The sequence below is a fragment of the Monopterus albus genome, unplaced genomic scaffold (genome assembly GCF_001952655.1).
Source record: "Monopterus albus unplaced genomic scaffold, M_albus_1.0 scaffold295.1, whole genome shotgun sequence".
Classification (NCBI taxonomy): domain Eukaryota; kingdom Metazoa; phylum Chordata; class Actinopteri; order Synbranchiformes; family Synbranchidae; genus Monopterus; species Monopterus albus.
The window spans coordinates 138,300-156,053 of record NW_018128175.1 but is presented as its reverse complement, the minus strand read 5'-3'; the positions used below and the strand labels follow the sequence as shown (position 1 = coordinate 156,053).

At 41.7% G+C, this 17,754-nt stretch overlaps 1 protein-coding gene and 1 long non-coding RNA gene across 9 annotated transcripts in view; both read right to left on the bottom strand.

Moving 5' to 3' along the window:
- The window catches only part of brsk2a (BR serine/threonine kinase 2a), a 174,195-nt gene that overhangs the window by 64,298 nt on the left and 92,143 nt on the right, over positions 1-17,754 (bottom strand). For all 8 annotated transcript variants that reach the window (XM_020623264.1, XM_020623267.1, XM_020623271.1 and 5 more), the window contains one exon: positions 11,430-11,524. In XM_020623264.1, coding sequence (XP_020478920.1) covers positions 11,430-11,524 — 95 coding nt within the window. The remainder of the gene's footprint in view (positions 1-11,429; positions 11,525-17,754) is intronic.
- On the bottom strand, positions 11,930-14,972 carry LOC109973573 (uncharacterized). Its single transcript, XR_002276841.1, has 3 exons — positions 14,828-14,972; positions 13,495-13,554; positions 11,930-12,862 (listed from the first exon to the last, which is right to left on the bottom strand). It is a non-coding gene; the product is annotated as an uncharacterized LOC109973573 (long non-coding RNA).

Sequence of the window (17,754 nt, the reverse complement as noted above, 5' to 3'; positions counted from 1 at the left end):
GATCAATGCCAGAGACATGTAAATCGATCAGGACAAAGTTTCTGCTACTTCACTACTGTAGTTGTTACCCTTCATTTATCTCCCACCTTTTCAGATCATGCTCATTACATTTTCCCACCCAAGACCAATTCTGACACTCCTCCCATTCTTTCCTCATTTCACTCATTCTAGCTCTATAATCATGTCTATGATGTGTGCCTGTTCTGCTGACAGATCCATCAAGGTGCCACTTAAACCAGTGGCAGGCCACATCATTTCACAGTACCAGACATGTCCCTGGATGACGCTGGTCATATTAGAATCTAATGGCAGAGGTCCCCGACACCCTGGGGTCAAAGGGTATAATCATGAACCTTTTCAAACCGACTGCGTGTGTCGATAGGTGGGATAGGCTGCAGATATGGTGTGTATGACTGTGTGTAAGAGTATGTGAATGGCCATGCAAGTGTTTGTGCAAAAGCCATTGCAGGATGAGTGATTTATCAGTGATGGGCAGGCAGTGGATCCGTTTGGCAGCCATGTTTTTCTGTCAGGGTTTTTTTTCCCTTTTTTGTCAACTACTATTCCATCCAACCAACCATTCCATCAGTCAATCCATAAGCAGGGGATGTTTCATCCAAGACGATTGGTAAGGTGACCTTGGACTGTGTGGAGATGTGAACTGTGAATTAATGAACTGGTTTTCACAGACTGTGGAGAGAGAGCGAGCACAGGACAGACTGTAATGAGTAGATCTGAAGGTCGTCTATATCAGTTATAAAAGTGTAAATCTAATAATATACAGTAGCCTATATCTGCATTGGAGGTAGATGTAATTGTTTCTGAAATGCAACACAGGATGATAAAGTGGATCCTCTCAGAGGATTTGAATTAAATGCAATCTGCTATACCTTATTTTAGAAAGATTTTCTTTTCCTTTATGGCTGCCAACCATACATTTAACTACCTATGTTTTATATCTGTCTTTTTAAAATGTTTCAGTCTTGTTAAGCTTCTTACCCCTTCCCAACACACAAAATAACTAAATTATTACAAAATGTTATATGCATTGTGTGCCGTTTATCAAGACGTTATCATTTTGGCATTTGATGTATTGAAACTCAAGGCTGGCTGGTATATATAAAAAGATGTGAACACAACTTAAACAAAGAAAGTGAAGCCAATTTAGTGCAACGATTGAGGCAGACAGTAATGAGCTAACAGTAATGGACTTACTCAAGTAATTTTCACCACATATGAATTCCTGGCTTATTCACTGACACATGGTCCTAGTCAATAGTTAGCCCGGCAGAGGAGTCAATACTGAACATACAACAGGTCAGAAGGTAGGACCGGTCAACTGAAACAACCTAAATTGGCTCAAAACTTTGTGAACAAGTTCAGAATAACTCCAGCAATGTAATCAGGTTCTTTTGTTAATTACACTCAGTGTGAGTCTTTGACACATAAGAGGCACACTATTGTGCTCTGTTGGTATTGTTTTAATTTACCCTAAGAATGGCAAAAATACACTGCACCTGAACATATCTACATGCATGTGTTTGTGCTTTGTGGACATGTACACTGCGTGAGTGATTGAGAAAAGCACAGACTGAGCGAGAGAGAGCATGTAAGCACAACAGAGTCATTAGCAGACAATCCCACAGGGATGCAGATGAAGGAGCTGATGAAGTTAAAAATGTCTTGCTTTAGATGTTCAACACACCGACTACACAAGTCCGTATATACATCAGGATTCGTCCCGAGCTCATTAACGCTGCCACATCTGAGCCAATTTCTCAGTTTATTTGCAACAGCTAAAAGTGGAAAATTGATGCCATATTCACAGATTAATGTAGCCTATGCATAAAGTTCAAGCCTTGTCAGGAAATAAAGAAATGTGTTGAACACAGAGGAGTCAAATGGATGCAACTCCATTTTGTCAGCGCATTCATAGTCCTCTATACAAAGGAGAACTCTCTTTGTTCCAGGCAGAACAGTAGGTCTTCTAATAACAGCATTTACTCCACAAGTGCTGAGAGACATTACATTTCATTGTTACTACCATTACACAGTAAGTTCTGAATGGGCATCATTATCAGGTGTGTGCTTAGCTTATAAACTTCAATTCAATTTAGAAATTAGAACAGTCTACTGTGTGTGTGTGTGTGTGTGTGCGCATGTAAGTGGCCAAGTAAGTCGGCAGTGCTCATTGTGGCACACTTATCCACAAGTTGTGATTCACCGCACAACACAGCCTGTCTGATGTGAGACAGAATGAATTCTACAGCGAGAGGACACATAGTGCGTTTCTGTGTGTGTCTTTGTTGTCTCTGAGCAACTAGACAGTGGTCACGGAGCTGTCATTCGTGCTGTCATTTATGGTAGGTGTGGGTTGCACACATGGTGTGCACATACGTAAGCATTCGCACGCATATACTGTATGTACTGTACTATAGTACGAGTGGCGATAATGACATGGTATATAAATAGTCTCACTTGTCAGTCGACAGTTATCACAAACTGTGGCATACGTCATTGTCCATCAGCTAAGCTCTGCTACGGAGCCACACACAACATCCACACACCCACACAAACACACACGCCGAAGACAGAATAGGAATAGGAATCCACTTAATGTTTACTTTCTGTTTTCTGCTATTTGACAACATTGACAATTTTTTCCACTTTTTTTTGTACGTTTTTGTGCAATATATACCTATTGACTGAGAAGAAACACACAACATACACTTGGCGAGTCCACAGGTGCTATTAAAGAGGTAGAAAATCCCAGTGCAACACAAAGAAATAAACAGGCATAAAGAAAACTAAACTGAAGGGGAACTTTGCTGATCTCCCCATGAAAGCATCATTCCAATCAAGGGGAAAAAGAACTGGATAAAATATGCCCTTCACTTGCAAAAGAACAGAAAAAAAACAAAAGTAACAACAAATAAAAAGGCAAGCACAGCTTTTTCATCTACATAACAACAAAGCGGCTGTTGCCTTTGAAGAGGAGAAACAAATGCCATCGGTTTAGATGTCTGTCTGTCTCCCGTCGAGCTCAATGGGGGTTCTCCTACATCTTGTGTTCTGCTACCCTTCATTTCAATATTTTGTCTGCCTTCCATCTCCATTTTATGTTGACTAAGACATGAGATGGAAAATCAGTCAAACAAAACTGCGTGTGCTTGATGATCTTTGTCACTGCAGTCAGCACGTCATTCCAGGACGTGGTAGATCCCAAACTACCAGTCAAAACTGTGTAACACTCACTGTTGGGTGTCTTCAGTCAGTGATATTGAGCATGAAACGAGTGGTGGCACAGGTATGGGTACAGGAGGATGTGTCTTCACAATTCCCAAACATCTTGTGCCCTGTAGGTGAAATCTATTCCCATTTCTGTTTCACTACAGCCTCATCGCCACTCAATAAAAGGTAGGAAAAAAGTGGACATACATCGATTTGAGAGTAGTGTTTGAAAAGTAAATTAGGATGTAAAATGCTGAGTGACTTTCATATTGACTGAAAGACTAAAGGCTTTGTAAGGCCTTACAGGTTCAGGAAAATCCATATCAGGTTCCTACAGAATGCTATGAGGGAGAACGGGGCAGAGAGACACACTTATGTAACAACTGCAAGTTTGCTTATCAACCTACAGACTGAAACATGTTTTTCCAAATTTCTGCCAATTCATTACCAACGAAAAACTGAAACTCTCATTTACAAAAGTATTCCGATCCTTAATTCAGTACTTTGTAGAAGCCTCTTTGGCAGCAGCTACAGCTTTGAGTCTTCTTGGGGAAAGTCTCTACAAGCACACCTGGATTTGGGCATTTTATCACATTCTTCCTGGTAGATCCTCTCAAACTCTGTCAGATTGGATGGGAAGCATCTGAACTGCCATCTTCAGCTCTCTCCAAAGATGTGTTTAAGTCTGGGCTTTGACTGGGACACTCAAGAACAAAGACTTGTCCCAAAGCCATTCCTCTGTTGCAGGTTTTGTTCAAGGACCCCTCTGTATTTGGCTGGATTCATCCTCTACTCAATTCTGACCAGTCTTCGTGTTTTTGCCTATGAGAAGCACCCCTATGGTATGATGTTGCCACCACCATGTTTCACTGCAGGGGCGGTTTTCTCCAGGTGATGAGCAGTGCCTGTGTTAAGTCAGACAAAGCTTCTTTTGTCTATCCACTCTGCCATAAAGGTCTAATTGATGGGAGTGTCGTCCTCCTGGCAGATTCTGGCTTCTTGACACCTCCCTGACCAAGCTCCTTCTTGCTTAGTTATTCAGTTTTGCCAGACAGCCAGCTCCAGGAAGATTCCCAGTAGCTCCAATCATCATATATTTCATAATTATTGAAGCTGATGTGCCCCTAAGAACACTCAAAGCTTTAGAAATGAGTTTATTCCCTTGCCTTGATCTATGCCTTACCACAGTGTTATCACAGAGGTCTACAGACAGTTCCTTGAATTTCATGGGTTGGGTTTTGTACCGTAACACCTTATATACACAAGTGTGTGCTGTTCTCAGCTATGTTTATCCAGTTCAACTTGACACAGGTGGACTCCAGTCCAGTTCTAGACACATCTCAAAATTAAGTTAAACAGGATCTATCCAACAATCCATCCATTATCTATACTGTTGATCCTGAACAGGATCATGGGAGGCTGGAGCCAATCCCAGCTGACACTGGGCGAGAGGCGGGGTTCACCCTGGACAGGTCGCCAGTCTATCACAGGGATGACAGAGACAAACAACCACACCTACGGGCAATTTAGAGTCTCCAATCCACCTAAGCTGCAGGTCTAGGGACTGTGGGAGGAAGGTGGAGTACACAAAGAGAACCCATGCAGGCAAAGGGAGAACATGCAAACTCTGCACAGAAAGGCTCCCGGTCGGCCGGGACTCTAACACGGCATGATCTTGCTGTGAGGAGACAGCGGTAACCACTATTCCACCATGCCACCCTAAACAGGATCTAAATAAGCATCATTTTTAAAAAGTTTTTTCTAATGAGAGATTTATGATTTTTAATACATTTATAAGTTTCTAAAAGCATGTTTTCACTAGGTCATTAGGGGTTAGAGTGTAGACTGAATATTGTCTATTCAAAATTAATTCTACAACCCAAAAAGTGCAAAACATGAAAGGTTTGTCGAATACTTTCAGAAGACACTGTACTGTAGTTCTGATCTACATTCAACAAGTCTGCTATATTTGGCTGAAACAAACAAAGAAATGCAACTGTACTTCATAAATTCTTGTTACATTTATTCCAAAAATATCAATTTCCACATTTGAAAGCAGACATTCATCAACAGGCAGAGAAACAGAGTTGGTAATTTGAGTTTTTCTGTGTAGTCAGCCCGTTAAGCTCTAACTGTGTGCTGAGCCTTGGCTTCCGGCTCAGCCCCATATGAAGCTGATGGATCAACACACAGGGGTACAACATATGAAACCCATTTATTTTAAGGGGTGTCTGTGCCTACTCTGCAGCACAGACAAGTGCACACAAACCCAGACCCAAACACATAGTATACACACAACACAAAGTTAAAGAGGATGTGTGCATGTTAGAGGCATTTCTATATCCAACCCACTCGCAGCACAACAGAGATGAGGCAGAATGGCCAATCTATAATCATTAGGAGGGAAGAGAAGAGATGGTGGGAGAAGAAAACTACCGTGCTGTCACCGCGGTGTCGGAATAACGAGATTAGACCTTGTGTGATTCATCTGCAGCCGTGGCATTCTGCTCCCCACCTGCCCACCACAACCTGTGTTGTTTGGCCTAGACAACCTTTTTCCCCACCCCCCACCCTTCTCTGCATATTTAGTCCTAAATTGTTATTTTAAATGCTGCGTGATTAAGAATTTGGATACCACTGTGGCATATAACCATCCTCCTGAATGAAAATGTTCATGTTTTGTTATTTTGCACCACAGATGTACATATCAGATAAATCATACAGGTGCATTATTCCATAGAAGAGGCAGAAAATAAAGTACTGATCATATTAATTAGCACAAAGAGAGGTGTATTGATCATCATCCTTGACTTTAAATTTTAGGTCGTCTGCTGTGAAAGCTGCTGCCTACCCTAACTGTCATTCTCTTACATGTAGTGTCCTTAGTGCAGAGCTTCAGTTATTTGCTTCAGGGGGCAATTATACCAGACATATTAGACTTGTCCATCTCCAAACTCACTCTCTTTCTCTCTCTCTCTCTCTCTCACACACACACACACACACACACACACACACACAGGCACTCATCTAAAATGTTATGACAGACATCAAGGACAGATTCAGCAAACCACATGTAACCTCACTGTGCAAATCTATTTATAAACAGTACAGCTACAAAGAAATGTCTGCTTCACAAGGCATTTATCCAAAGTGCTCTAACTTCATGTTCAACCATCTAACCCTTCCCCCTAACACACACGCAGCCTTTCCTCCCTCTCCGGTCATCCTGCACTCTGTCCCTTCTATCCCTCTCTCCCTCTCTCTCTCTTTAGGCTTGAGGACAGTAGAGCGACTTTGAAGTCATGCTGCTCCAGGAAGAGAGAGCGAGCCACTCTAGCTAATTAGTTGTCCTTATCCCAACAGCAGCAGCCACCACCAGATTCCCTGGCTCAGGGGGAGTAACACAGCAGGCATTAACAGCAACTACCAACTGCTGCATGCTAAAGATACCCTTCTCCCTCTGCTGGTTGTTAGTGCTGAGGGCTAGCAACAATTTAACTCACCCCAAGACTAAACTGCACATTAGAGAAGGTGCTCCACTCAGTATAATGACAGGTAATATTAGGAAGAAATGTAATACACCGTGTCATCCACCTGTCACACCACAGTTAACTGCAGTGGAGATATATTCTAATCAATGTGTTTTTCCACATCACTGCTATCAACATAACTACTGTAGCAACATCAACCTGCTCTATCAGTCAGGTTGCTCAATATTCCTGATTTAAATAAATAATTTACCACTTTTAGACTTTTAAGAAGTATTTTCCAGTTGTGTTTAGATATAAAAGTTATTTATAAAGACATGTTTACATTCACAAAAGTAAGGTACACATCAAGTTTTGTTTTACTATCAGCACTGAGACTCTGGCACTAACAGAGCAATCTTCAAATAATATCAAGTGCTTTCAATTGGAGTTTCTCAGTCTTTTCTGGCTTGTGATTCAAGTTGTATTTCCCAAAATATTCACGACACCAGCAATTAGTGTGTGGCACTGGTGTGACCAGAGTGTCCACAAAGTTCTATCTCACATGCAAGATGTTCTGTGGCTCACCCAGCACTTTGACCTCCCTCTTGTGAAAAAAAAGGGGAGAGAAAAAGTTTCTTATTGTACCATTAACCATTATTTAAATCTCATCATTCTGTGCGATTTTAGATATGGCAACGGTTTGCTTGCACCTTAGGTATGAGTTTCACATCAATAGCTCAAGAAGAAAACACATCGTGTCCCGACAGGAAATGTGAGCACAAATGTGATGGACCTGCTAAGATGTCTGTGTTATCTTGTCTCAGCAGGGGTTTCCACAGCATGTTTGTAGCTCTCTCCTGAGCCGTGCTCTCTTTCACCCTGCTTCTCTCCATCTCTTTCTTTCTCAACCCCAGGGCCCCATGGCACAGAGAAATGGAAGTGAGAGAGAGAGAGAGAGAGGGAGGGCTGGCTGAGTTTCAGAAACATTAACCGCTCCCTTGGGATATGCACGCACGCACACACACACACACACACACACACTCAGACATACTGTATTGGTCCTAGGCTTCATTTTGTATCAGATTGCCACATTCCATTCTGTTTGGCCTCATTGCCAACTACTGCTGACACAGTGTCATATGTGCACATACTGTGTATTTTCTTTCCGTCTGTTTCTCTCTTATCATTTGAAAGATGACAGGCAGCAATGTCCCACTGATGGTAACTCTTATCATTCAAGTAACTCTATTGTTAGGTTTTCTGCTTAGAAGTCAAAAAATCCACACACACACACACACACACACACACACAGGGCTGGCACTTGCTCTTTAAAGTCAAGGCTCATTCCCTGGATACAAAATGATATAAAGTTCATAGACGAATTCGTTATCCGAGACAATTCAATGTCTTTCTGGTCTATGGTGTCACAGCCTGTGGGGCTGTGGACTAAAGAGTTCAACATTAGTTATATAAAGTTCAGCACAGTGAATAAAGAATAGGCCTGTCTGCCAGATATTCTGAGATAATTCATTCAACTCCTCTCCTGATCTCTACAGACCCAAGGCCAGTCAGAGTACGAAGGACAAACATGGAGGAATGATGTGCGTCATGGACGACGTGTTCTTGCACATACTTATGAATATACAATATGTGTGCATCTGTGTGTATGTATGGCCTGTATTTGCGCATCTGTCATCAGCAGTGTTTTGCACACACATACATACACCTGTCTCGGTTAGCCAGATTGTACCCTAATGGCACCATGGGGACCCAGGACATTAACATATTAAAAGGTGACATTTCACACTCTGAGCTTTGCAGTATAGTGCAGTCCAATCACTTTGACAGTCTGACAGCCACACAGGCAGGCCAGAGAACAGATACAAGACTGTGGACTGCACACAATGGCAATATGGGAAAGTACAGTCACTAATGGATTTGAGTCAGAAAACACATGTCCAGGTGCAGTACTGACACCAATGTCAGTGTGTCCCTATAGAAAGAGGGAACTTTACAAATGACCTCACTCACAATGCAATCTAATAACTCACAATTTCCTGAACATGACTGCAATGTACATTGCTACAGAAGCTTTGAATTATTACTGAGGCCTGAAGGAACTTCAACTTTTTCATTTTCCCAAAGGAAATTTCCTTTGCAACCAGACATTAAAATACAAAAATAAAAACAAAGGTTAAGAACAAAGAGAAAGGGTTAAGTCAGATGAGACAAAGCCAAAAAGCCAATACAATCTACTGGGCAGAGAAGGACAAAGCTTTATACAGGTCCTATATGTGTCAAGTACAAGAGTACCCCCCCCTACATTAGGATCCAGTCTCTGAACAGCTACAGGAGTAAATTAGAATCACCACTTCATGGTTGTATGCCTCCACCAACCAGTCAAATTCACAGGAATGGACAGACGTAAGGTCACTGACCTTGAACTTTGACCATCAAAATCTAGTCAGTTCATCCCTGAGTCCAAGCAGACACTTGTGCCAAATTTGAAGAAATTGCTTCAAAACGTTCCTGAGATATCGTGTTCATAAGAATCGTATGGATACACAGACAACAACCTGAAAACATAATGCCTCCAGCTGCAGCTACTGCCAGGGAGGAGGCATAAAAAGGGTCAGAAATATTGTGAAGTGGGTGATTGGGATAACTGAAGTTCTGAACATCCATAATAACCCTTTTAAAACAGATGCCCTGAAGATGGGCTTACTCCACACTGATCATTTTACTGGCCGCCTTGACCATTCCAATATAATTTACCGAACTGAGACCACCAAACCAAACCACAATCCAATAAGTAAGAGCTGATTCAATACAAGACTTTATCAGTCACAAGAACTTTGACACCTTAAAATAATTCATCTTCCCTTGAAAAAGCAAATGTTGCTGAACGTTCTTGTAGACTGTGTGTTAGATTCAAAACAGAGCTTGTTATCAATCACAGCTCCAAAAATGTAAACTTAGTTACAACATCAATATCTGTGCCAAGGATATTAGTGCAGGTTTTGCTGGGGTATGTTCTTCTAAAGTCAGCCAGCATGTCTTTGGTTTTGGTTATATTAATCCTTAAATGAAAGGACTGAAAGCATGCTGCACATAAACAGAAATGCTGGCAGGGAAAACAAAACTGCACTTTTATAATATATCTGTTATCTGTTTATCTGTGTCACATTGTTGGGAATGTCAAACATTACAAACACACCACTTCTACATAAGCCCTGCTCATCACAATCTACACCCATACTAGCTAAAAGAATTACAGGCAAAACTGAAAGAACCTGATTCACTATAAGGAAAGAAACTGGGTTATTTACAAATAACGGCGGCTGACACATTAAAATCATCTCATTCAGAGGAACCCAACTTCCCCTGGATCTCGCACCACTTATTCAATCCTGGCACATACATGAACACACACACTGGCTATTACATACCCGCACATCAGGGCCCAGTATTTGAGAGAAGCTTCAGCAAAAGCCTTGGTCATCTGTTACCATCATTTTCCTCTGCAGGGCAGCATGATGTGAAACACCTGGGTTGGGACATAATCCTCATACCTTCGTCTCTGCTGTCACATGTTACAACGGCTCCACATACTACTACTGTTAGAACTAATAATACACCCCTGTCAGCACAATATTACACTGCACGTTGAACTGAAGAGATAAAAAGAGAGCGATGTCTGTCGCAAGACAGCGATGAGCAAAAGAGTCAGGGAGATAGAGCAAGAAGCTGATTAATACAGACTGTTTATCAAACAGCAAATTCTGAACAAAGAGAGCTTTTATCAAAAGCCTAATGATGTTGCCACTGACATGATGCAAAATAGAGGGATTTCCCTCTGCACATATTACACATCACCTGTACTGTGAGGAAGCTCATCTGCTTTCTGATTTCCAGTTCATAAGCAAGCAATTACAGGAAGCACTCCTCCCTGCATGTGTCCTGTGAAAGGCAATTTTCAGGTTGTTGCATCTTGCCGTCCTCTGTCTTATTGCTCTCTTCAGTTTCTTTACAACTATTCCATCAACACAACAGCCCATTTTGCAGCATGCCAATTTTGAGAAGGCACTGAATAGAGCTGCCTAGCAGGAGCCCTAGGATGTAATAAGGGAAAAAAAATTAAAACAAAAAGAAGCTATGTGGGTAACTGGAGAAATTCCGACTGCTTCACACTTCAGAGTCAGGCTAGAATAATTGTAGTTGCAGAAACCTGCTTTATTGTTATGCTACCCCTGGCAGGGGAGCTAGACACCCGGCTCCTTCAGTTCAAAATCTGAAAAGGATGAAAATCAGCTGCTTCAAAGACCATCAGTCACAAGTTCAGCCTGTGATTACACTCATAAGGTTTAGTGTGATACAAACCACTCATTCAAACATTTTTGCAAGATCGGCCACTGATTTATGTTGAAATTTAGACACCACTCAAGCAGTTCACTCCTCCTAAGTTTGATTTTTGAGACATGTGCTGGCAGCCAGCCCATGACACAGAGCTTGCTAAAAGAGAAAAGGGTGTTGGAAACCTGACAAATAATAAACTTCCTTATAACCAAGTAAACTACAAAATAAATGCCCTTTAAAAAGTACCATTTTTTTTGTCTTGCCTTCTTCACATATACAATTAAGGGTTAGAGTGAAAATTTACACCTTCAACAACCTCAGCTGTAACACATAAAGCCACATACACTAAAGAACTGAAAGTTGTAAATGTACCTTCATTAGTACTGACTCGCTGAGTTTCTCACGGTTGACGATCTTTATGGCGACTTTCTGGCACGTTACACAGTGGACTCCGAGCTTGACCAAACCTGTGAAACAAACAAGAACATAAACACATAGGGTCAAACGCTGCACTCAGGATGAATAGTAAGGTGACAGTTGTTTAGATGACACCAAGAAAGAAAATCATAATTATGCACTGTAGTGAATTTAATTTACTTAAGCAGATTATGTGATAACATTTAAATTGACGTGGAGTGAATGTGATGAAATTTAACATTTTTTTTCTTTTTCTGGCTAACCACTAATTTGCCAGATTGATGTAAAATGATGTGTGCCTCATGTACAGAGCCCTGATAATGACATCTGCAGTGCAGACAAATAAACCATCCTCTGGGGATTATTTGACTCATAAAGGCCGTAAGTGAGTGAGTCATTTGTGTTATCGATTCCTATAATGTACTAAGCAGCTATAACGCAGTTGTGTTGGGTTAGCTAAAATGGAAAATAAAAGGTTGAGGTAACAAACAGAGGCATTAAAAAGCCAGACGTCAGACAATGAATGGGACTCGATATTGACCAGGACTCAAAAATGACAGGAATGAAGCATCAACAGACCGAACTGTGGGAGAGTAAGTCAGCAACCAAGCAGAAAACATTACCCTTTATTTCACAAAACAAACACACTGCATGGGGGGTAACTGGAATGTCTGATACATCACATCAGTTCTATTGAGAACCACACACAAGCGTTCCAACATAAATCCTTAGATTCGCTACACAACCACAGAAGCATCTCCCCTGTTAGTAAATGTCCCCAGGTTAAGCAATCAACCACAAACAATGTAGAACACAAGCTGGGATACCTCATTGAGTGTACAGTTACAGTGGAACAATGTGGTGTGTTTGTGCACATGTGACACAGGAGAGCCATGACAACAGGACAAATCCATTTTCTGTCAGGGACCACAGAGTTGCTCACATATTAGGAAGATATTTGCATCAGACAGATCACTTACAAAGTGAAACAATCACACACCCATAAGCAAACAAATGTTGACTTGCTATTATTGATTTCCCCAGTGGCCCTGTGGTGCTGCAGACAATTGTAGATGACAGGAGATACCTTGGTGAACTACAGCATCTGAGCAGGCTATTGTCTGGCACACCAAATTTACAGAATCACCAAGTGGAATAATGCGAATGCTTTGATTTCTTGCCACTCTCATGCTGGCAAAGAAGATGGTGGAAGTGTTACTATAACGTGCTTAAGACAGAAATGGTGCAGTAGTACTAAAAAAATAAAAATAAAAAAATTTAAAAAATGATGAAAAGTAGCATCCTGCAGCAAACTGGCTGGCTGACATGAGCCAGATTTGCATAGTTTTCCAGCTCGTTCTCCCACTGTCTCCCTCACAGTGTGGTTTCTATAAGAACCAGTAGAAGAGGAGAGTCAATGGGCTTTGAGGAGGTGGTGGAAGCAGAAACAAAACAGAAAGCTGAAGTAAGTGAGAAAGATGGTGAGAAAGAAGCAGCAGTGGAAAAGGAGAAGACACCAAAAGTAAATAGAGTACATGAAAGATGAGGAGAAAAAGCGAAAGGGACTTCAAGTCAGGGGTAGCACATTATTCAAATGACAGGCCACAGATAATTAAGCAATAATGGAGAGCATTGTGTGGGCGTGAGGCTCTGACTTGGGAGTTGAGGGCCCGCAGGGGCTGAGAGTGAAGAACCATGGAAGAGAGGAGGCATGAGAGAGAGAGAGAGAGAGAGAGAGAGAGAGAGAGAGAGAGAGAGAGAGAGATGGAGAATGACAAAGAACGAGCAAACTAGGAAGGAAGTGAATGGTATAAAAGAGGAAGATAAAAAAAATGAAAGATTCAGAAAAGAGGATGAGGCAGTTGAGCGAAAAGGGAACAAGAGACAAACCCATTAGCCCTGTGATAGCAATCATATGTTAATGGTTGCTATAGAAAAGCTCATAAGTCATGATAAACACATTAAAGAGAAAATATCTGCCTGCAAACACATGAAAAGTTAACTGTATTATTTTCCTCACTATTCATCTTCCTCCAGTGCCTGTGGTTTCATGAGCAGAGGGCGCATTAGCAAGAGGGATCTGTGCATGAGAACATAAGGCATTATGATTTTACAACCACTTTGCGTATGGATTAAAATGTACTCTTACAAGGAAGTTCAGTACATAATGCACAGGAACGTCTCTTTTATACCACATACATAAAAATCATGACTTAAAAACAACAGCAATGATAGAACTACAGTAAGAATAAAACATGGTAAAACACATTCAACATAAAAGCTTAAATTAAAAAAACTGGCCCAGTGGAATGCCACATAACTGGATGTGTGTCTTGTTTTGGGCAAATCATTATTTTGGTATCGTGTTAGCAGTAGTAAACATGAAGCAAGCAAAAAGCTATGTTCAAGGGACCCGGATTCCCTAAAAACACAGATGCCTACCTGCAGAATATCAGGCTCGAGAAAAATGAAAATTTCCCTATCTTTGAGTGTTAATAAAACATGCCAACATACGAGGCTACATCATAGAAGCAGCCTCATATGTTGGCTGTACTTAGTAATGCTCACCATCGTTGTTTTGTGTGTTAGCATGCCAACATTTGCTAATTAGCAGTGAGGATGGTCAAGTCAAACTTTTCAAGTATGCGATCATAAACCAAAGATTTGGACAAATTTTAATTTTGGCCAGATGAAAAGTTACTGGAGTTATTACAATTAATCCTGAGGGGAACATGAAAGCCTTAATATCAAGGACATCCTTCTAACAACTGTCAGATACAGAGACATGTGCTTGAGATTGTGGGGTTTGCAGGAGCAGTCGCCCAGAAACCCACTTTCTACATCATTATCATCATCAACTTTATTTATATAGCACATTTAAAAAGCCTCAAATGCCAAAAGATACAGATGAGTTTTCAAATACACTTTAAAAGTGGACAACGCGGGGGCCTACCTGATGTATAGGGGCAATGCATTCCACAACTTTGGAGCCCCCACAGCAAAAGCCCTGTCCCCCCTAAGTTTCAGCCTAGCCCTCGGTATCTCCAGAAGCAGCTGATCAGCTGATCTGAGGCACCGAGAAGGACTATAGGGACGCAACAACTCTGTAAGATCGCTACAAAGACTTGTCCATGTACAGTATCTTCACTGGAGCATGTTTCAAGCTTAACGCCATCACAGCATTTTTATCATTTTTGACCACCACCAGCACTTCTAACCCCCAAATATACTTCTAAATATCCTCCCCCTAATTTGCATCTGCTTTTCCATGACCCCAGATCAACTGCTTAACCGCCCACTCCCTTGGTCCTGTAATGAGTGTGACTGCCTAATACTCCCTGTGTCCATTTGACCTGACTGTGATGATACTCCAGAGGAAACCCTCACAACACTGGGTGAACTGGGGAGGCTGGGGGAAGGGTGTTGAGGAGATAACCAGGAAGACACCGGCGTTTCATCTGGATCTGGCTGGGCTGAGTAGGTAGGATGTCTTTGAACATAGCTTCAAACATAACAGAGCACAAAGGATCAGAGCCTAGCAGGGGGAATACAGAAGAGATTACCACTGCAGTTGCCAGTGTCTTCACAGAACTATTCGTATATTAAAATTTCATTTTAATATGATCTCTTGTAGTTGCTTTGGGCTATTATTAAAAAAGAAACTAAATAATTCTTTCAAACATGTGTCATAAAAAGGCATGTACCTTGGTAAGTGCAAAGCTAATGTGTGGGAGTGTTTGTATTCTTGTACTCCCTCTCTAGAAAGTACAGCTGTGATAAAGTGTCACATATACAAGAGGTATTTTATTAACTGGACCAGGGCACGCATCCAGACTGGTACTGTCACATTCACTTGACACTTATATACTTTTCATTAACACACACTCATAGACAAAAGAAAGCTGTGGCACTGAATCAACAAGTACATTGATCTCTCCTCTCCTTCGGCCTCCTCCCAAATCAACAGCACCAAAAGCTCTCGTCTTCACAACAAGGTCCAAATAAAGACACCACCCAAGGATTTATGGGCTGGAGAGGCCACCACTGACTGACCTCCAGCCTCCATCCCAGCTTCACACTCTTTACTCTCCATGTGCCTCTGTGATTAATGATTTAATGTGGCAGGGATGCTGGAGGAAGACACAGAAAGAGAACTTTGGTCCAAGGCTCAGTGAGAATCAGAGCTGAGCAGCTTTTAGCTTTGCTATGCTGGAAGCTGCCGCACTGCTTCAAAGTGGTTTCAATCATTGTCCTGCTGGCTCTGACAAACCAGGGATGAATAATAACGTTTTTGAATAAAAGCTAAGCTGATTGCGTTTGAAGAGCCTGACCATTTAGAAGACGCTGGCAAGAGAAATGAGGGTCAAAAATAAAGAGGCAACGCAAGAACAAGAACAAGAAAAAAAGAAAAGAAAAAACACCAATCACGACTTTGTAGTAACCAAAAATTTATTAAATGCATTAACAACAATATCTGCATAGAGTTGTAAAAAGACATCTGTCTTGAAAAACATCTCTTAGGTGCCAGAGTACATTTATTATGGCAGCATGTAGCTGAATTTTCTTTTTAAATGAGCACCTCGCAAAAGATTTTAAATGGGAACGATGTTTGCAATTAAAAGAACATTTTCAACCAACCTGAAATATTTACTTACAACATATCCAAGTCCCTAAGTCACAACAAGCTAAGCATGAAGAGAGTTGTGTTTAGTGGGTCAGGAAAGTTAATTTGTACTGCAAGAGGTTGCCACGTGCCATAAACAAGCTTTTGGTATACTACATGATTTGGCAGCAGGGTAGTTTGTCTGAATGAGCTTTAGTAGAACACAAAAAGGAAACTGTGTAAAGCACTTTATTTAAATCCTTTGACTTGTTATGGGAGTTCCCAAGCGAGCCTTTGTTGGCATGTTTACGTTTGCTTTGCTCTGGCCTCCCTTGGAGCCTTTAGCCTGGCATAGCAGCAAGGAAACCCCCAGTCCCTGAGAGAGGTGAGAGAGAGAGAGAGAGAGAGAGACCTTGTCTCCTTCTGTGTTAACTTGTCAAAGTTCTCCCTGTTCTTGCCTCTAAATCATGGCAATCAGTGGTCAATTTATTACCAGGCACTGGCTGGACACCCAGGGAGGAGCAGCTATTAGAGGAAAAGGACCCTGACTGTGAGCCTCATTTCCCTCGCCATCGATCTGAGACACCGATAGGGAGCCAAGGAGAGGAGAAAAGAGAGCACAGGAATACCCTGCTTGTATCTAAGCCTTGAGGATGTTTTTTATGATCTCCACCTGATAACCACAAACATATCCACACAGCCACACAGGGTCAATGTTTTCAACTTTATCCTCCTCACAATACCGGCATCCATACAGTTAACGATCATTACTGGATAATTTAATTTCCACCTGGAAGCAACTACCAAGGAGAGGAGAGCAAAAGATGAAAATGAGATGTCTCCATTTGTGCTCCTCTCTTGCTTTCAAATTTGATCTTTAAGAAACCCTAAGCCAATGCCAGCAGATGGTAGTAGTTTATGCTGGCTTAGCTTTCGCTCCCTGAGGCACCAGCTCTGAGAAGCTCTTTACCCTGAGGCACAGCTCTGTGAGCTGCTTTCCATTTCTGCTCCCTAACCCTGAACACACTATGTCGGGGCTACAGCTCTGCCCTGGTATCAGTGTTTGAAAAAACAAAAAACACTATGAGCCACTGGGGTTTATTCCTACGGCTTCTTCTGGCCACATATGTGAGAAAGCCACTTCAGCATTCCCTCCTCAAAGGCAAAGAGCAAGAGTTGAAGGCCTAGTACCAACCAACCACCACAGCTGGTTGGTTGTAGTGTTGTGTGTACTGTCTTTTTCTCTGGTACAGTATTTATATACCGTACTAAATATACAATGAAGACCCTGGCAAAAATATCTCAGTGGAGGCACAATGTGATTCGAGAACTTCTGTCTTTAATAGCTAGCACCAGAATCATCAGACAATTAAGGGAACTGTAAGAGACTCTGTTTACGACCAAATAAACCGGCTTCATGACGGCGTCATGTCCTGCCTCCTGCACGCTCTAACCACCTTCCACTCCCCTGCATAAACCAAACTGAGTATTTCCAGTAGGTGAGAACGTGTCTGACACGGACTACCTCCTGTTGTGTGCTACATGTGTGAAAGGGCAACTCTGGACAAAGTCCAGGCCTGATTACACGGACATAGTCTGGAGTTCATGTATGAAAATGGTTTCTGTTTCCAATCAGTGTCTGCTTTGTCTGCTCTCAGTTTTATCCAGATACTTAAT